This window comes from Erithacus rubecula, assembly GCF_903797595.1.
Source record: "Erithacus rubecula genome assembly, chromosome: 33".
Lineage (NCBI taxonomy): Eukaryota > Metazoa > Chordata > Aves > Passeriformes > Muscicapidae > Erithacus > Erithacus rubecula.
The window spans coordinates 794,625-816,015 of NC_136683.1; the positions used below are offsets into that span (position 1 = coordinate 794,625).

Sequence of the window (21,391 nt, forward strand, 5' to 3'; positions counted from 1 at the left end):
CATCCCAGGGAGCACCTGAGCAGGTAGCAGCTGAGGGATCCCAGGATGGGGAAAGGGGGTCTGGGGGTGCAGACAGTGCTTGGGGGGCTGTGGGGGATAGGGGTTTCAGGCTGTGCTGGCCCCCCCCCCCCCCCCCCCCACGCCAAGATTTTCACTTTCTCTTTCCTGCAGCAGAAGGAAGAAGTCATTCATGCTGAGGGCAGGACATGAATTCTGTATTGGGGCCACATCCAGAGGGGTCCTGCCCTGAGGGAAAAGAGTTCCTCTGGGTAGGTGATGCCTGAGTCTTGTCCCAGGGTGCTCATTGTCCTGGGGTGCCACGTCCTTGGGGATTCCTGGTCCAGAAGTGGCACATCGTGGACCCTGCTATCCTGGGGGGCCCAGAGCATTCCTGTTCTCCCAGTGGGGCCCTGGCAACACTGGGATACCCAAACTTAAAGTGATGCCTGTTTCGAACTTGCCCTGATTATGGGAAATCCCAGGTACATTTGGTTCCACAGCAATCTGTGGAAATGCCTGTGTGTCCCTCAGGCTCTGATTGCCTGGCAAATCCACTGCGCCCTGACCTGAATTCCCCTGCCTGGGTACTCCCTGCTCCTGCTGGGACACCCCTGTGCCCCAGAGCCACGTGTGGAGCCCCTGCTCCATATTTCCACATTTTTCCCTCTCTGCTGGTGTCCACATCCACAACCCAAACATTCTTTCTGGAAGGCTCCAGAGGGCTGCAGATTTTGTTCAGGGAGAAGGATCCTAGTCAGGTTGTTGAGCAGATCCTTGAGGTATGTGCAGCAGTCCTGGGGCTCTCTCAGTGTCTTGGGGACAGGCACCAAATGATCAATTGCTACATATCCGGACTGGTTCCCTCACAGCTGCCCCTGCAGGGGGGGTTCCAGCCAGCCCTGCTCTGAAAACCATCAAAGGCCCTCACAGAGGCACTGCTTGGTCTCACACTGGCTTTTGTGCTTCTTGCAGGGTTGAGCAAACCACAGCCAGGCCTGTTTTGTCCACAGAAAGAATTCTCACCTTTGCAGCAGCTCAAAAGCTGAGAGAATCAAAGCCAAGAGAGTGGGGGAGCCTCAGGTCCTGGCTGCCACCTGGCGCTGGCCAGAGCAGGGCTGGCCAATGCCCATCCCTGGGCACTGGGGCTGGGCCATGGCTGGGCCCACACTTGGATGGCCACTGGCTTCAAGGAGCAGGAGTTTGGGTGCTCCTTCCTACTTGGGGCTCCATTCCCCTGCTGCTCTTGCTGACTCAGATCCTGCAGGGGTGGAGTGAGATTGGGGAAGTCTGGAATCTCCCAGAGCCACCATCCCCCAAAACAGGAGCTCTTCTTTCTGCTTCAGGAGAGACAAAGTGGAAGTGTTGTTGGGAGGACCACAGTCCAACATCCTCATCCCCCACAGTCTCCCCAACCCACCCTGCAACACCTGTACCTCCTTTTCTCCCACCCTGGCGTTCCCCCAACCCCTTGCGTACTCAGGTGCCCCCCAGGATCATCAAGACACTGACTGGGGAGTTGTGAAATTTAGGAAATTAAAGAAGGAAATTGAAATGATAAGAGGAAAAAACCCATTCAATTGGGGGGTTGTGGGGGGTTAGGGCACAGACCCAGAGTCCCTTGGTATCTGCCTTTGGGGTTTGGCTAACCCCCCAAACCATGGACACCCTGGGGGACAGTGCTGAGCCCTGGATCACCACAACAACTGTGGCACCCAGGGAAGGAGCTGTGACCCATGGGCCCACCCAGCCACTTCCCATCCTTGGCACCCCCATTCCACTGGGACTCCAATAAAGAGACCCCATTTCAGTATGACAATGCTTCCCTAGGACCCCCATCCCAGGACTGCCTATCCCCAGGGTCTCCATGGGCCAGGACTTTCATTATCAAGGAACTGTCTTCCCCAAGTTCCAGCCATTACAATCCGTCTTCCCCCAGAACCTTGATCCTCCCAGTACACCCCATTCCCCTGGCACCCTCATCCCTGTGACCCCCATCCATGACCCCAAATCCCTGCAGCCCCCGTGTTGCTGGGAATCCCATCCCTGAGTCCTCACAGCTGTGGTGACGTCCCCTCTTCAGGACATTCAGCCCACTCCTCTGGATACCAATTGCTGGATCCCCACACCCTCTGTGCCCCCCACTCATGGGAACTCCACGTCCTGTGCCTCCCACCCTTGCCTGCCCACAGCCAGTCCCTGGCTTGTGGCCACCCTGCCCCCACCAAGATCCACCAACACAGTGAGCTAAGACCTGACCTCTCTTTCTGTCCCTTCATCTCAAGAGCCACCAGCCAGGGGACAGGTGGCCCCAGCAGCGAGTGACAGCCAGTGCCCATGGCCGGGGACACCGGGATGACCGGGAAGGTGGCGCTGCTCCTGTGGGGTGAGTGCCCCGGGCACGGAAGTGACGCCCTGGGGATGGGCCCTGGTGATGCAGAGAGTGGTGGGGAGGGTGCACAGGGTGGCTGTAGGGTCCTCTGGGGTCCCCAAGGCCAGCAGAGATAGTGTATATGGTGACTGGGGTCGAGGCTCTATGGACAGGACAGAGGGGACAGGAACCTGGGGACAAGAATGGTGGGACAGGGAGAAAGGGAGGCATCCTGGAGCTGATGGTGGTGACCTGTGCCTGCACAAGGCGGCCATGGCATCCCCAATTCTGGGGTGTCCACAGTGTCCCCATGTCTTGCTGAAGTGTGGGGTGACATTGGTGTCCCTGTCCCTGTGAGATCCATGTGCCACACATGGTCAGTTTGGGGACAGACACCACACTCTGTGTCCCTGTGCTGCTTTCCCTACTGTGCCACCCCCACCCAGCCCTGTCCCTTCTCCCTTCCAGCCCAGACCCTCGGCCTCGCTGGTGAGTCCTTGGGGGATGCCGTGTCCCTGCCCCACTGTCCCCAGCCCCGTGGTGGCCCTGGCAGGCTGGTGTCCCCTGTCACCCACAGGTGCCCAGAGCATCCAGGTCCTGGTGGACCCCCCCTGGATGCTGGCGGTGCTGTGGGACCGGGTGACACTGACCTGCCGGGGCTCGGGGACCGCCGGGGACACCACCTGGTACAAGCACGGGCAGCGCTGGGGGCAGGAGGGGCTCGATACCTTCACTGTCACTGAGAGCAGAACATACACGTGTGACAGACCTGGCACTGGGCTCAGCCCCTCTTTGAGGGTGTTAAATGGTGAGGGGGATGTGTGCCCTGGCACCTTCAGGGTTCCTTCAGGGTTCCCCTACACACAGGGATATCCCAGAGCATCCCATTGTCCTGAGAGCCCCTGTTACAATGGGGGACCCTTGGTGACCCCAAGGCCTTTGGCATCCCCCAGACTCCCCAGATGTGACAGGTCCTTCCTGTCCCACGCAGCGTCTTGTGCTGCAGCTGCCGGCACGGGCGCTGCTGGAGGGGGACACGGTGACACTGCGCTACCAGGGCTGGCAGGATGCCACGGTCACTGGAGCACAGTTTTACCACGGGGACAAGGATCTGGGGGAGCCCCTCTGTGGGACTGAGCTGTCCCTGTCTCCCCTGCAGCTGCACCACAGTGGCCGCTACCACTGCGGGGGCTGGGTGAGCTCTGGGCCATCACCGTGCTGGGAGAAGTCAGCGCTGGTGACAGTGACAGTGACAGGAAATGGTGAATGTGGGAATGGGGGTGGGAAACCCACCATCTTCCCAGCTTTCCTCCACCACAGCCTGGGTCCCACATCCCTCCTTCTGTCCATCCCTGGGTCACCCAAGCTTCCCATGTCTGTCTCACTTCCCTCCATATTTGTCCTGGTCCCTCTCTAGGTCCCCCTCATCCTTGCCTGGCATCCCATACCCCTTCTGAGTTCCCAGCTCCATCCTCTGCTCTCCCTTCCCAACTTAGCTTGCTTCCACCCCTCTCTGCTCCCCCCCAGTCCCTCTGTGGGTTCCTCCCACCACTCTCTGAGCCATCCCACATCCCTCCCTGGGTCCCCTCTGTCCTATCTCATCCCTGTCCCTCATCTCTGCCTGCCATAACTCCACCGCACTCAGGGCCCACTTGTCCCTCAATGGGGTCTCCTCCCACCCCATCATACTCCCCTCCTGCCACTCCCCATATGTCTCACCCTTCCCAGATCCCCCATCCCACCCATGTCCCCCTGCAGGGGTACCGCTCTTGAGGGTGTCCCTGTTGGTGCAGCCCCCTGGGGCACAGGTGGCACTGGGGGACCACTTGGTGCTGAGTTATGTGGTGCCAATGGGACAGGTCCCCTGTCCTTCTCGTGGCACCAGAGAGGGCTCAGGGACACCACTGGGCACTGGCCCCTGCCTTGAGCTGAGGCACGCTGGGGACAATGACAGCAGCCACTACCAGTGGGGACAGCATGGCTGAGAGTGTCCCACTGAATGTCACTGTCCTGGATGAGTGGGACCCTCGGGCTGGGGATGAGGTGATCTACAGGGTCCTAATCCCACACCAGGCGTCAGTCCCACCACTGCAGGTCACTGTTGTGGTTGGCCAGGACCCTCTGGCTCTGAATTCCCTCACCCACAGCATTCCCAGTGGGTGACTGCTGAACACCACCGTGAGTCACAGTCCTGGCTGAAACGCTCCCTGTCTCCAGGTGCTACCATGCACAGCCTCCCACATCCGCCGCATCTGACACTCCCTCACCCCATTCCCTGCCCCCACTGGGTGCCAGCCGCTCCCAATGACCTCAGCCCTGTCTGTGTCGCTGCAGTGCCCGTGGCCAATGCTACCATCACCCCCGGTCCCCCGGCACTCCTGGTGTGCCCAGGTGACCCCGTGACCCTGCGCTGCTCGGTGCAGGTGGGTTCAGCCCCTGTCACCTTCACCTGACTTCACAACGGGCACGAGATGGCCCTGTGTCCCCTCCTGGAGCTGGGGATGGGGACTGTGACTCTGAGTCTAATGAGAAGTGGCTTTGGGGGTGTCAGGATATCGGGATTCCAGCCATGGGGGTGCTCACCAGTGCTGACAGTGACGATCCAGAATCCACTAAACTCTCGCAGTGGTAGCGGCCGCTGTGGTGCAGCCAGAGGGGGAACAGGAGCAGCTCGGTGCCCCCGAGGGACTGCCCCAGATCCTTCTGGTCCTTGTAAAATTGCACCCCAGTGAAGGGCTTTTCCTTCCATCCCCGGCAGCGCAGTGTCACTGTGTCTCCCTCCAGCAGTGGAACCGGCAACAACAGCCACTCTGTAGGACAGGAGGGTCCTATCACACTGAGGACAGGTCCAAAGTGGGTGCACTTTTCATAGTCCTTTCCCAAAGAGAGTGGTCTCTGGCCAAAAGGTGGGAAGATTTATGGACTATTTTATGGGGAGATCGTAGCCCCATGACGCAGGTGCAGGGACAGGGTGCGATAACCAGCACCCTGCAGCACCATGACAAGCACCAGGCACAGCTACAAACAGCCCTTGGCCCACAAGCATCCTCCTCGGCCAGGCTGGAGCTCCAGGTCAGGGCAAGTGATGCAATCTCAGGTCACAGGCTCAGATGATGGTCAAGAGGCAGATCAGAGAAAACTTCGGACTGACTCTTACATGGAGCTCCCATAGGAGTTGGGTAGCACCTGAGAGTGACAGGGGACACCAGCCTGCCAGGGCCAGGGGACAGCAGGGCGGGGACATGGCATTCCCAGAGTACTCACCAACAAGGCCGAGGGTCTGGGCTGGAAGGGACAAGGGACAGGGCTGGGTGGGGGTGGCACCATGGGGACCACGATAACCGGGGGGGATTGTGAGGCTGCCCCCGAGCTGGCACAGGTCACCCCCGCCAGCCCCCTGGCCACATCCCCATGGTGATTGTTCCCTTGTCCCTGTCCCCACATCCCTGTCCCATTCCTGTATCTCTGTCTCTGTCCCCAGGACCACGCCCCAACAGCAGTGACACTGAAGGGTCATTGGCTCTGTCCCCCACCGGCTCTGCTGCCCTTGGTATCCTCAGGGAACCCCACAGCCCCCCTGTGACCCCTCCCCACCACTCTCTGCCTCACCAGGGCCCATCCCCAGGCAGCCAGTGCCCGGGGCACTCAGCCCACAAAAGCAGTGCCACCTTTCCAGCCATTCCGGTGTCCCTGGCCATGGGCACTGGCTGTCACTCGCTGCTGGGGCCACCTGTCCCCTGGCTGGTGGCTCTTGGGAAAAAGGGGAAGGAACAGAGATCAGGCCTTATCTCAGTGTGGTGGTGGCCCTTGGTTGGGGCAGGGAGGCCATAAACTGGGGACAGGGAGGGGACAGGCTTTCAGCAAGGCTGGGTTGCACAAGGTAGAACATCGAGTTCCCAGGAGAGGGGAGCTTAGAGAGTGTGGGGAGCCAAGGATGAGTATCCAGGGAAATGGGGGGTCCTGGGAAAATCAAGGTCCTGTGGGAAGGGGCATTGTAGGGGGTAGAATTTTGGGGAGAGTGTTCCTTGGGAGTGGGGCTCCTGGCCCATGGAGATGCTGGGGAATGGCCATTCTGGATGGGTTCCCAGAGAAGGGGGACATTAGAAATGGGGGTCCCTTGATTGGAGTCCCAGGGGAATGGGGGTGTCAGGGGTGGGCAGTCGTTGGGCAGGTCTCCCCTCAATCTCAGCTGCCTCAGCACTCCCAGCCCCCTGAGGCCCCCAGCCCCCCTCCTGTACCACTTCTACCGGGACGGGAAGTTGGTGGGGGGCCCGAGGGGGTCCCCGCAGCTCCTGGTGCCTGCCGTGGGAGTCTCCCACTCGGGGAATTACAGCTGTGAGGTGCTCTCCGAGGGGGGGCTGTGCGGAAGAGCAGCGCCCGGCTTGGCGTCATGGTGTGCAATGAGTGCGGGGATGGGCACGGGGAGCCCCCACAGCCCCCACAGCTCTCCCATCCCTGCTCAACCCTCTGTGTGCTCTCCTGCCTTCCCAGCTCTCTCCCTGGGTTCCCCCATCACCCTCGCTGGTGCTTGCATCCCTCCCAGGCCCCCTCAACCCTCCCTGGATGCACCTCACCCTCTCTGAGGTCTCTCCATTTTCTACAGTGTCACTGCCTTCTGGGGTCTCTTTTTGCCTTAGCTCCCCACGGTGGGACTTGGTGGTGGTTTAAAGTCCATGTTCTTCCCAGTCCCAGCACCAAAGAAAATACAGGAGGCTGTTCTCTGAGGTTTTCAAGGCTGTTTATTGTTTCTTATCTAAGGAATTCTTTCTCTAGCTAATAGAATTCTGTTCAGCACATCAATCCAGGGCACAGTCTGACTGCCAGAGGATCAGTCTTATCTTTTATACTATAAATTACGTACCTATTGCTTACAATATCTTCCCAATATATGACAATTTTATTACACTCTCCAATTCTGTCCCAGTCCAATCCAAGAATGCCAGCTTGGCGTTCAACATGGATGGCATAAAGCAGAAAAGGGAAAAGACATGCCATGATCAAAATCCTCCATCTTAGCTACGAACCCACCTAATATAAACATTTCTAGAAATTCACTTTTCTATCTTCTAACAGTCTAATTTATACTCTACTTATTTTTTGTCTCTTGTAATTCTTTCTGCAATGTTGTTATTTTTTTTCCAGGGATTTAAATCCAGTCCCCAGGACCCCTGGGCACCTTGCCAGGGCCTCTGAGACCCCTGGCACGGGGGTATAAAAGCATCCAGGGAAGCCAGGGAAACACCCTGGACTCCCACACTACAGGTCCCACCATCCTCGTCTGGTTCCCCAAAATCTTTCCTGTGGATCCCTTCAACCCTTTCCATCTGTCCCCTTGCAGAATCTCCCATCCTTCCCTGGGCTCCCTTGCACCCCTTCCAAGCTTTCTCCCTGTCTCTGGGCCCCCTTCTTCCTCACTGGGATCCCCCCACTCTTCTCTGATCCTGCCCATCCTTGAGTCTCTCACTGCTCACAAGTGTCCCCCTCTCCTGCCATGTCACCAGTCCCTCCTGTGTCGCCCCCACAGGGGTCCCGCTCTCGGGGGAGTCCCTGTTGGTTCAGCATCCCGACAGACAGGTGGCACTGGGGGACCTCGTGCTGCTGAGCTGCACGGTGGCCATGGGGACAGGTCCCCTGTCCTTCTCCTGGCACTAGGAGGGGCTCAGGGGTCCTTCTGGGCACCAGCCCCTGCCTGTACCTTTGGCATGTTGGGGAAAATGACAGTGGCCAGTACCAGTGCTGTGTCAGCAATGGGGACAGGGCAACTGAGAGCTCCACATTGAACATCAGAGTAACGGATCAGCAGGACCCTTAGGCTGGGGTTGACCCCAATCACATCATCCCCAAATCCACACATTCCCATTCAACGTCACCCCCCTACACCATCTCCAGCCCAGCTCACAGCCCCCATCATTGAGTGTCACAGATCAGGGCAAATGGGCTGTCTGGCTCCAGTTATCCCCTCCCAGGACATCCAAGCCGTGCATCCCTAACCCAGCTGTCACATCCCTCATGGCACATCAGGTCACATTCACCCTACTCAGCGTGACCCTCCCAGGGCACTGACATCATTGGCATTGGGCTGATGCCCCCATTGATGTACCTCATGGCACCCATCACATCCCACCCACACCATTCTTGTCCCCCACTCGGTGACAGCCATCCCTACCCTTGGACACAGCATCCCTCATCCCACCCTCACCTCACCCTCATCCCATCCTCATCCCCCACCCCTCATCCATCACATGACCCCATCCCACACCACATGATGACCCCCAGCACCATGGGGTCACTGTCCTGGGTGAAGGAGCCACTCTGTCTCCAGGTGCCACCATGCAGACCCCCTCATCCCCCCATACCAAGTCCCAGTCCCTCCCCCAGCCTCAGCCCTGTCTGTGTCCCCCGCAGTGCCCGTGGCCAATGCCACCATCACCCCCGGTCCCCCGGCACTCCAGGTGTGCCCAGGAGACCCTGTGACCCTGTGCTGCTCAGTGCAGGTGGGCTCAACTCCTGTCACCTTCACCTGGCTGCACGATGGGCACGAGGTGGCCTGGGGTCCCCTCCTGGATTTTGGGGCCGTCGATGTGGGACATTCGGACACCTACCAGTGCGTGGCCACCAACCAGCTGGGACAGGACGGGCACCACGTGTTCTGGGCACTCAACCCAGAGCTGGCCCTGGACATGACACCACAGGGAACCACGGGACACCACTGGAACACAGGTGGAGTCACACTGGGTCACTGGGATTGCAGGAGCCCTGCAGTGACAGGTGATCCTGATGTGTCCCTTCTGTCTCCAGCAGTGGCCACAGGCGTTGGCAGGTACCTCCTCTTCCTGGTCGTTCTCATGTGAGGAGCAGTGAGCTGACACTGGTGGTACAACATGGGTGGGTGACAATGGGAAGAATGGGGGCCCTGGGGAGCTGGGGGGCCATGGAAATGTGGAGCTGATGTGGCAGCACCCAAAGCTCTGATTTGGGCACCACTGAGCTCCCAGGACATTTGCTCAGAGCACTGAAATATTTTGGGTGATGTTGGAGGCCTTGCAGGTATTTTGGGGGTTCTTTCAGTGATACTGGAGGAATGTAAAGAGTCCCGCTCTCTGCAAGGCTTGAGCTTCTGGGGGCTCAGGGGGTCAAGAGCACTGGGGTGGTTCAGCGGTTCTGGGAATGGTCACTAGGGAGGCTCAGGGGTCCTGGGGGAAGTTGAGGGTGCAGTGAGCTTTGAGGATCCCTGAGAGGGGTCAGGGCCCTGGGGACCCCACTGTTATCTCCCCCCCTCTTTCCTTTGCAGCTGCCAGGAAGCAGCAGGAAAGGTGAGTGGGGGGCTCAAACCACACTCTCACCTTTGACCCCAAACCCCAAGCCCTTCCATTCCCTCCCACACATCCCCTTTATTCCTTCAGGGCTCCCCCAGAGCCCCCAACCCCTCCAGAGGAGGGGGAGGTGCTGTACACCCACGTCATGAGCACCAAGCATACGGGAGGTGAATCTGGGCTGGGCCACACGCAGAGGGACATGTCACCCATGAGTGTCCCCCAGCCCAGATGCCACAGCCAGTGTCTCTCACAGTGTCCCCCCATGCCGCCACACTGCAGGATCCCCAGGTGACCTACGCAGAGCTGTCAGCAACCCATGGGTGACAGAAGAAAACTGGGGACATCTACAGGAATTTGCTGTGACACTCGGGACACTGGGGGCACTGGGGGGCACTGAGGCACTGGAGGTCCCTTCCTGAGGGCACCCACCTGTGTCCCGACCCTCCCTGCTTTTGCGGGTGCCCACTGTAGCAATAAATTTGAACATCTTACGCCACCCGTGTTCTGGCCAAACCATTTTTAGGTATTCTTATCACACACTCTGGAATTTGTCAAGGCTACTGAAACATAAATTGCGATAAACTGGGAAGAAGAAGCTGAAAATAGAATACCAAGATTGCATGAACATGGTGCTAATGAAGCAGAGCATCGCACCCTCTGCACTCTGCAGGGCTCTGTGAGTGAACAGGCAGGAGGCCCGGTTGGAAACTGGCGCTGCAGGACCGCGCTGGGGGAGTTGGAGGGCAGCTCCAAGGAGTGCGAGAGAAAGAAGGGTCCCGGGAGAAAGGCTCCAGAAAAGATACGTACAGTGCAGCAGGGACACTGGGAAAGGTGAGCAGCTGGGGCTGGAAGGATGGGAAAGGCACTGTCAAAAGAAGAACAGGCTATGCTGAAATGTCCTCCAGCTTATTCTCTCTAAGAGAGCAGTTAAGTGTGACCTGGAGGTCTTAAAAAGACTCTTGTGATGGGGTCAGGAGAGAGGATTTTTTGCCACCCTCAGGAGTGTTTATGAAACCCTCGAATGGGAAAGGCTGGGAATAACTCTCTGGGATGCTGTAAGGGATGGGTTGAAAAAAACCAAGAGACTCAGAAACAGAATATACAAAGTAGTGAAAGGCTACAGCTACAGCAATCTGCAGGATGGCAAGAAACAGGAAAAGGTCACAAACTGGAAAACATATCGTGCCGTTGAGCGTGGGAGCATGAACGAGTCATGGGGACACCGGTCTCAAGAACCGTGGTGAGGAAACAGCCGAGAGCTGTGGGAAACAAAAAAAAACTACCTCCGAGGAGACGTGGGGCACGGTCTGAAGACCTGGGGAACATATGAGCAAAGCACCTACAGAGCCTTGATCTGGAATAGTGGCAGAGATACAACCAGAGAGCCAGGGAGACAGAGGCCAGAGGGGGTGACATGATAGCCACAAAATTGCTACCTACATAGTATAAAAAAATAAAATTACAGACCGCTGACTCTGTTTCTGTTTCCCTTTCCATTGTTCCACGAACGATTAAAAGATCAAATTTGAAGTTCCATTTTGCATGTTGAAAAGACTGTTAGAAAATATTATATTCGCTTTTGAAGGTCCTTTAATTCAGCCATGCGCAGACACATGGAGAGGGACAAAGAAAGCGGAATCCGGAATTCAATTGCATTCACCTGCAGAATAACTGGGGCGCAATTTGGTTCCCCCGAGAGCGCGGGGCCGCCGCTCCTGCCTTCAGGGAGCCACGGCGGTGCTGCAGCAGCGTCAGGGTGAGTCTTGTGCTCCAGAGCCCCCGGAGCCCGGCTGCGCCTGGCTGCAGCTCTGCACGGAGTGTGCGGATCTGGAGCTGCTGAGGCCGGCTGGCATTTCCTGCAGCACCGCTCCTTTCCGGAGCTGGGGGCTCCGCTCACCTTCTCTGCTGGGCTTAGCCCGCGGCTTTTCGGCGGAGCCGGCAGCTCTGCTGGGCCGGGAGTGGGGGGTGCGGGTGCTTTGTGCCTTTTTAGCCTTGTTCGCCTTCGTTTTCCGCTTTTTTATCCCCCACTGTGTGCAGTTTTAGGGTTTGTTTTTACTGCCTTTTCCCCTCCTCTTTTCCCCGCGCGTGTTTGGGGGTGCAGCAGCCCTGGGAAGGCTGTGCCGGGCTCAGTTTGGGCTCGATGCCGTGGCGGGTCTGCACGGCTTCCACCACCACCTGCTCGTTCACAATGCAGGGATCTAACTCCTACAAATATAGATGCCGTACAGCTAAAGTTTCTTTTCCCCTCCCCGCAGGGCAGCATTCCCCTCTCTCCCCGCTCTCGGGGCGCTCCCGGTTTCCCCGTGGGGTCCCAGAGCTGCCCCCGCCATCTGCAGCCCGACTACTGAGCCCCTCTATGTACCGCAGCCCACAGGTGGCTGCGGCTGCAACCCCTTACAGCAGAAACAAACAAAACAGAACGAAACAAAACGAAAACAAAAACAAAACAAAACAATACAAAATTAATCTATACTGAACTAAACTAAACTAAATTATGCAAAGCAAAACAAAACAAAAAAAGGGAAAGGGTGATTTATTATTGTATTACTGGAAGAATTCAAAACTATCTGTGTGCACTGTGGCACAGTTAAAATGGTACTGGGTTTTAGTATAATAAGTAGAATTGTATACACCCAACAATATTTGGAATTTTAGTTTCTGCCCCCATAATTCGGGGGACCCTTTCATCACAAATGTTTTTCATTAAATGCCTGTAGAACAACAGTGACTATTTAAGTGCAGACAGGAAATCCTGTTAACCATAAAACCTATGTGTCAACATTTTGATTATTTATACCTTTTCAGTATAAAAAGTACTTTTCAGTACTTTCAGAAAGATTAAAGCTATACTTTGAAAAGTCCTAATAAGAGCTATAGTTAATAATTGCAATTACCATGATCTATGCTCAAATCCAAATTACATAGAATCACAACATACTTATCACAAACTTTTTAATCCCTCCATTAAAATCATCCTGTTCATAGATGGTTCAAAATGTTTTGGTGCCTTTTTGTATTAACAGCATTAAAGTAAGATACATCTACCACTTGTATGTGATGTTAGATTCTATTCCTGTTATGGTCCAATATTGTAATGCCCACTTATGTTCTGTTAAGATTAATTAAGACTAGCTTGTATTAGGTTAATTCTGATCGATTTCATTTCTGTTAAGCTTCAGTACCACAAAGATTAGACAACGTTCTGTTCCAGTTTTATTTTGATCACGTTATCTTATGCATTAATACTGATTAACTGAGTTCTCTTAAATGTGCTTTTTGTTCTACTGAAGTGATAATTAAGAACAAACATGGACCATTTCATGTTGTTAAATCAGCTTTTGTGTTTTGATTCATTTCTATCTCCAAGGCAAGGTCTGCTAAAACACTATTGATTGCATGGTGTGAATTTACCAATTTTGTAATAGGCATAATTCATAAGATATTAATGTTGGATTTGCAACCAAATTTTAAATATATTTTAACATCTCTTGGTGTAATTCTCTATGAGACACCTGTCATCTTCAGGATATTTTCTTTTTCTTCCCTAGTTGCATATGCATCTCCTTTATCCAGGCTACCTCTCTGTTGTCTCATGATTGTCAGTATTTTCAGGGTTCCAAGAAACAAAATCTGAGCTTTGTTGAAAACCTCCTCTAAACACATGATCTTGTGGTCCTTGTGAGAGAGGACAAGTACAGATAATTTCAAACATTTCTTGCAGAAGCACTCCAGCAGTTTGCTGCCTTCCAGACATCTCTATCCTAAGGAAAACTTTGGAGTTTTGTATGGGTTTGATTAATCTTTCATCCCAAGACCTTTACGCTTGACTTGTATTCTTAAGACTCTTGTTATCTAAAATATATCAGGGATTTCTCTTCCATTTAGGGCCTGGACTCTGGCCACATCCTGGCTCTACCTGGATGGGAAACTGCCAACAGACCCAAGTGTTTTCTGCATCAAAACAATACTCGAGTCCCTTTGACTTGGCAATTTGACCTCATCGATATGAGATCTGGACCTATTTTTGTAGTGAGCTTGGGTATAATTTTCTAGACATGGTTATCTAGTTCTGCACTGATTTGATGTTTATCAGCTGTTGCAGACACTGGAACGATGGTACAATGTTCTAGTGCTTGGTAATTGTTATAAATGGGTATTTGGATATATTAATTTTGTCTGATTAATCAAAACAACAAAGTTAAATTTAGCAGAAAGTTATTAATAACAAATGTATATAAATGAATATAATCAGAATATATTAGTTTTATTGATTTAAAGAAATGCAAAATTTAGCAGTGAGCAATTTAGTATAATTGAGGCAAAACTGACTGGGGGATAGCCTGACCAGGGGTACAGGTAGGGCCCTTTCTCTCACACTGCACTGAATCAGTCAAGCTAAAAATTCCACTTACATACTGTTTACTAATATATATTATTACAGAATGTTCTGGAAAGTTCCTCGTAGCTTCTATTCCTAAAATCTATGTCACTATGTTTTGTTGAAGATGCTTCACCAGTGGTCAGGGTCTCTCCTCCTTTCAGGCTCTTGTTTTCCATGAAGGCTCTGGGTCTTCCTCAGTGTTCGCTGTTTGACCTTGCAGGTGGCACAAGCACATTATGCTTAGGGTTATAGAATTAAACATATGTTCCCACAACAGGCCTCAGTCCAGTGTTCAATGATTTGAAACCTGTGGGAGCCCAGGGCATACCCCTGGCCTCCTTGGGGTTCCCAAAACCCCACTGGCAAGGGTCTCAAAGACCCCTGAGTGAGACCCTGGTGTCTCAGGCGCTGGATTCTAACCCCTGGGGGAAGTTGTCAGCACAAAGAGAATGGAAACAAGCTAGCAAAATTAGTGAAGTGTAAATTAGATTGTTACAACATAGATAAATAGATGTTTTGGAATGTTTATGAAAAGGGGCATGTGGCCAAGATGGAGAATTTGCAGGTTGGATACCTTTTCCTCCTTCTTCTCCCTGTCATCCATTTTGGGTGACACATTGGCACTCTTGAATTGTTTGGGGTCAGGGCTGGACTGTTTAATAAAATTGTATTGTATTGGGAAAATTTTGTGAACATGTAATATGTAGTACAAAATATGTAAGATAAGCGCTGACTTCACCAGGCAGATTCCACCATGGATGCCAGGCTGAGCAGACTGCTGCTGGCCAGGCAAAAAGTCCCTGAGATAGGAAACAATAAACAGTTCTTGGAAAAAGAGAGAACTGTCTCTGGCAATCTCTCTTCAGCTGCCTCAGAGAAAACCAGGGTTTGAACCACCTTCCTGTCCCTCTGGGGTGACCTCAGGGCAGAGGAGGAACCCCAGACTGGGACACCTGGCGTCCCTGGGTGGGCAGTGACATTTGTCGTCTCTGGATGCGCCGCAGCCCACAAAGGTGGGTGTGGACCCCCAGAAGGGCAAGCTCAAGGAGATGCACAGAGATGAAGGAGACCCCCCCCCCAGACAGAGGCATTTGGCACGGACCCTGGTGGATCCTTGTAGCCTGCAAAGGCAGGTACAGACCCCCAGAAGACCTAGCTTCAGAAGAGGCACGCTGTTGAAGAGGATTGCGTAGGAGATTTCTGGCCCTCTGCCAAGGAAAGCCGAGTTCGAGGCGCGAGTCGGAGAGGAGGTGTCCCAGGAAGCCTCGCTCCTGTGTACTGCTGGTCGGTTTCAAGAACCTCTGAATCGCTTTTGGACGAATTGCTTTTGAGTAAGATGGTTCAGAATCAGACACATCATAGGATTCCCACCTAGCCATGAGCAGGGGGAGGGAGGTTTATGGCTGCCTTGCTATCAGCAGGAGGAGAAAGCAATTAAAGTCCCTCACAGACTGGGGGAAGAGACACATCATAGGATTCTCACCTAGCCATGAGCTGGGGGAGGGAAGTTTATTACTGCCTTGCCAGCAGCAGGTGGTTCAGCAAAGGCCTTGCCAGCAGAAAGGTTGGGGGAAAATTAAGTTAGAAATATTTCCAAGTGAAATATAAATATAAATAATAATAATAAATAATATAAAAATTTATGTTTTCATAGATTTTTACTATTTCACCCCTTCAGAAACGCTGACCCCAGAAGGCGGGAGGGCGCTACAGGCGACTCCCTGGGCCGTGGGGAACAGAGGGGAAGGGGACAGGACCATGAAAAACTGCGGGCTCGGTGTGTTTAGCCGCAGGGATGTCCAGGGAGAGGCAACCTGCGTCGGCGAACAGGACGCAGAAAAGCGGGAAGTGCGAAAAGACACAGACAGACCTGTCTCCAGCCGTCAGAAATGCTAGGGGAGGAGATGAACGCCCTGTTTCAGGGAAACCTGAGATATCCACGTTAGAACTGGCAGATTCTAATGGGGAGAGAAAATTTATGCTTTTTAAGTCAAAGGTGAAAAAATTAACAACTTTTAAACAATTGCAGGCAAACCCGGACACAGCAGCGTGAGGTCACAGCCCGGGGCTCACCGAGAGTGGGGGGGCACAGCTGCCCCGCTTCCAGAGCCTCTGGCAGCACCCCCACTGCTCCCCCTGTGCCTGCACGGGTCCAGTGCTGCTGAAAGGAGGGGGAATGGGGGGTGGAGAGATGCCAAGAGCTGCTTTTTATCTATACTGTGGAGAACAAACAGAGCAAGGGAACAAAATAAGAGACTCAGTTTTATTTTCAGTTCTTGTATGTTAAACTAAAGGTGTTTGTTTTGCATTGTTGCAAAAGAAAAAAAAAATAGCTGAAACTTTAAGAATGGTGAAGGTATTTTAATAGTATTAGCTATTTTAAGAATTGAAGGTATAATAAGGTATTTTGTATTTTATTTGAATACATATCATCTATATTTAGTGATTTGTTATTGCTCAGATATGAGTGGACATTTATTTAAATGTCGACATTGAATTTTAATTTTCATATAGTTAATTGTTTTAGAGAAGCCAGTTTATAAGTATTTGCAATATTGTCAATATAAATCAATAGATTTTGAGTTGGATTTTAAAATTTAAATTTAGTTTCTGTATTTAATTTTAAAAACACTGTAATAAGATTGTATGAATTCTATATCACAGAACGATTTTGTTTTCTGTTTCATTGTTTAATCTGAAATCTTTCAATATTTTAAGTAAATTTTGGAAAGCCCCCAGATGTGTCCTTGAAGCAAATGTATGAAGATAATCAGCTAAATTGTGAACTTAATGTTTCTTTGTTTTCCTTTTATTAATTCTCTCTTTTATTTTGACAGGTCTTCTGTGACCTGGCACTGTGCTGTCTTATGGTTTTGAATATTTTGCAGAATTCCAGAAAATTATTTGAGCTTCATTCTCAGAAAAAATTTCTAGTGTTATGGTTTTCCTGAGTTGCTATCACAGAAGCACTGCAGTGTCTTGCCATGTTCAAAGTATCTTACCCTAAAGATAAATTTTAGAGAAAATGAGTTGCTAGAGGAGTTTGATTTCTTTTTGAAATGTTTAATTGTAGCTTTGTTGTTAAGAGTTGTGGTTTTTACTTTAATAAGAAGATGCCAGGGAGTTCTCTTCCAATTAGAGTTTAGGCTCTGGCAAAGTCTTGATTCTAACTGAAAGAGAAAGTGTGTAAACCCAGGTGTTTTCTGCATCAAAATAATATTCCAGTCGTTTGGATTGGCAATTTGACATATCAATATAACAGCTGAAGCTGACTTTGAAGTGAATTTGGTGTTCATTTTCCGGAGATGACCATCTAATTCCTCATTGAATCAAGGTTTGTCAGCTGTCTGCAGACCCTGAGGTGATGACACAGTTTTTTTTAAAATTGATAATTATCTAATCTTGTAAATGTATGTCTGTTGTTTAAAGCATTGTTAATTATTGTATTGTGCTTACTTGCAGAAGATGGTAAACTTTGGGTTTGTTTTTTTGTTAGATAATATTTGAAATAATAGTAGAAAGGAAAATTCTCCAGTTTTGATCAAAAATTTAGAACAGAGAAAGTTGAAAAGCTTTCAAAGTAAGCATTTGGGGGAAGGGTTCTGTTTATGTCTCCACAGAGAGAGGACGGAGATGGTTGAAGCCTGCAGCAAGATTGGAACACCACAACATACAGCTTCACTTGTCAAGGAGCAAATGACAGAAGTTCTTCAAGAACAACATGAAAAGATTTTTGCAAATTTCAAGAAGAAAAAGAATCCATCAGAAGGACAATGCTACAACTGTGGGGTTTTTGGACATTTTGGGAAAAATTGTCCTCAATCCACAAAGACTTCCAAGCTACCAGAACTTTGCCCTAGATGAAAGGAAGACATCTGGCAGGTGAATGTTATTTTCTGACGGACGTGGATGTTAAACCATTGTCACTGCCAAAAAACACGAGGAAGAGTGCAGGACCATCTTGTGCTATGACAGAAATGATGGCAGTGCAACAAGGAACAGCAACAACACCGGCACAGACAATACAGTTGTCAGGGAACGTCAGTCTGACTCCCTCAGCAGGGCGTTAGGGGACATCCCCTGTGACAGGGATTTGCTGCCACCAGGAATGCAGTACATCCTGTCAGCTTCAAAAAGTGGTTTGTTTATTGAATGAAGAATCTGCATCTATACCTACAGTATTCAAAGCACCGTGCCGAAAGAGACAAGATTTTTTGATAATAGGTAGAGACCAGTGCAGCATTTTTGGACTGACAATATATCCTACTGTTGTTTCAGCAGACTGCTTCAAAGAGCTGGCAATTTTAGCAAGAGCTCTTCGACCTCCATTGACAATTCCACAAAATACTCAACTGGCAAAGGCGATAGCTCTGCCATCGCATCCATTGGAGCATCAAGTAATGCCGGCGATGGGCAAAGGGAATCCACACTACAATGACCATGTCGAAGTACACGCTTTATGGTTGAAGTACATAACCCGTGAACAGCCAACTATTACTTGGGACTTGATATACAATAACAGGAAAATAACCATCACAAGGATGGTGAACACCGGACGTGACACTGATTTTGTACATTTTCTGGCCTCGAGAATGGAACTTGATTGTTCCGTTGGGCAAAATCACAGGCATTGGAGGAAGTCCTGTATGCCTCCAAAGTGAAAATTCAATAACATTCACAGGACCAGGACAGAAGACAGCTATTACTCATGCAAAAGCCATTCACTGTATGGGGAAGAGATCTCCTTTCACAGTGGAACATGTACCTGACAATGGATTTTTAGTAGGACTTACTGTGGGACTTGCCACTCCAAAATTGACATGGAAAACTGATACGCCTCGTTGGGTGGATCAGAGGGCCTTAGAGAAGAAGTTGAGTGCATTGAAAACTTTGGTGAAAGAAAACTAGAAAAAGGACACATAAAACCGACAAACAGACCTTGAAATTTTCCAGTGTTTGTCATCCAAAAAAAAATCTTCTGGATCGTGGAGATTGCTTCACTACCTCAGAAAATTGAATGAAAGAGTGGAGGAGATGGGACCTCTTCAGCAAGGACTTCCATCACTCACTATGATTCCCAGAGACTGGCCTCTTGTTATTATTATTGACCTCAAAGACTGCTTTTTCAGGATTCCACTTCATGAAGACGATGCTCACCAGATGGCATTTTCTGTTTCAAGTTTGAACAGAGACGAGCCAATGAAGAGGTATCATTGGGTTGTTTTACCCCAAGGCCTCAAGAACTCGCCAACGATTTGTCAATGGTATGTGGCACAAACTTTGGCTCCAGCAAGACACAAATATCCCAAAGCAAGAATCATACATCAAATGGACAAATTGCTCATTGCTGCGTCAACAAAACCAAGAACTGCAAGAAGTCCGTGCTTGTGTGATTGAAGAAATACAAAAAGCAGGACTTGAAGTCAGCACTTCAAAGATTCAAGAAATCGCACCCTGGAAATACCTTGGATGGAAAATCACCGAACAGACAATCAAACCTCAAAAATTAGAGATCAGCTCAAAAGTCAACAATCTCCAAGACCTGCAGCAGCTCCTTGGAGAGATCAACTGGATGAGATCAATTTTGGGAATCACAAATGAAGACCTTTCATCGTTGTTCGATCTTCTGAAAGGAGACGACAACGTCAAATCCCCCAGGACTCTTACGCCAGAAACACAAGCAAACTTGCAAAAAGTTGCAGAAATTATACAAGACAGACAAGCACACCAATATGTGGACTCTTTACCATTCCATTTAGCAGTGTTGGGAGAAGAAACACAGCTATATGGTTTGATTTTTCAGTGGGACGAACACAAAAAAGACACTCTTTTAATTATAGAATGGGTTTTCCTATTTTACAGATCTTCAAGGACAATTCTTGCAGATTTAGAAATGACAGCACAAGTGATAATAAAGGGAAGAACATGGTTGATGACAATGACGGGAAGGGACTTTTCAATGAACAATGCAGCAAGGACCACAGATTTCTACAATACCAATGAATCAAAAAATGAATGAGGCAGCAGCTTGGCCTCAATTTCAACAAGTAACACCTTTGAACAGACAAATTCCTACAGAGACACACAAACCTGAAACTGCAGCTCAAGATACTTTAGTTGATTGGGCAAATATTAGAATGGACTTGACAAGAAGCAGAAAATGTCCTGCAATTGGGACTGGTGAAATAGCCATGCCAGTGAATTATGACCCACAAGGACAAAACCCAAGATGGCAAAAATTAAATCATGATTTAGTTAAAAATTTTATTAAGGCAATTAGATATTATGGACTGGGATCTTCATATTTTAAACAGTTTTTAAAAGGTATTCTCAATGAATACGACTTGACTTCATGTGACATGAAATCTCTTGTGTCATTGATACTTACTGACACACAAGGACTTATGTGGGAGCGCAGATGGAGAAGAGCTTTGAAGGAGCTGTGAAAGAAATACCAAGGTGGTGCTCATGCTAACCTCACCATGGCAGAATTAGCAGGAGACCCTCCTCACAATGATCCAGTACAACAAGCCGCCAAGATTCCAAGGGGAGTGTTGGCAGACATCAAGGAAAAAGGATGTGAACTTCTCTTCAAACAAGATTTGAAAGACTTAAGGACTGACAGTGAAAAATGATTGTTTATATGCTGTTGTATCTTATCTTTTGTCAACTGTATTAGGTGAAAAAGAGGATATACCAGTGATGCAGCCAAGGGAGAGTGTTTAGGAAAATTTAGCATGGACAGTGGGGTTGGAAACAATTTGTTTGAGGCATTCCAAACAAAAAAGCCATTTTCAACATGTCTGGTGGGATTGGCAGTGAAAGAATGGCCCATTCCGGAGGGCATCCCTTCATGGGTGATATGAGTTGTGACAACTCCTGTGAATGGATGGCATGTGTGGGTTCAATTTCTCCCTGTGGCTGTTTTCAAACTATAAGAATTAGAAATTTTTGGTTCAACAATGGATTTTGGAATTGTATGTGATGTTTTAGGGGTGAAAAAGAACCAAACAATGGATGTTACTCCGAATAAGCATGTATATAGCAATTATATTGTAGTGTCAAACAAACCATCCTTCCAAGTTCTAGCACAATTATCGTGCCTGGATGGTCTGTTTGACCTTTTTGATCTTTTACCTTTGCAAAAAGAAATTTTGAAAGTAGGTTTTTATATATTAGTGGGGCTTGTTGCTATACTCATTGTTTTGCCATGCATCATCCCATGCACTCGGCGCGCCTTGAACAAAGCTGTGAAAAGGGTGTTTTTTGCTGCAAGCAGTGGGGGGAGATGTGGGAGCCCAGGGCGTACCCCTGGCCTCCTTGGGG

General features: G+C 50.3%; 1 protein-coding gene across 1 annotated transcript in view; it reads left to right on the plus strand.

Moving 5' to 3' along the window:
* Positions 1-2,299: 2,299 nt before the first annotated feature.
* LOC306813840 (Fc receptor-like protein 4) overlaps positions 2,300-21,391 on the plus strand; it is a gene marked incomplete at its 3' end in the record, with an annotated part of 56,910 nt that continues 37,818 nt past the window's right edge. The window contains exon 1 of the mRNA XM_079329501.1: positions 2,300-2,404. Coding sequence (XP_079185627.1) covers positions 2,335-2,404 — 70 coding nt within the window. The 5' untranslated portion in view covers positions 2,300-2,334. The remainder of the gene's footprint in view (positions 2,405-21,391) is intronic.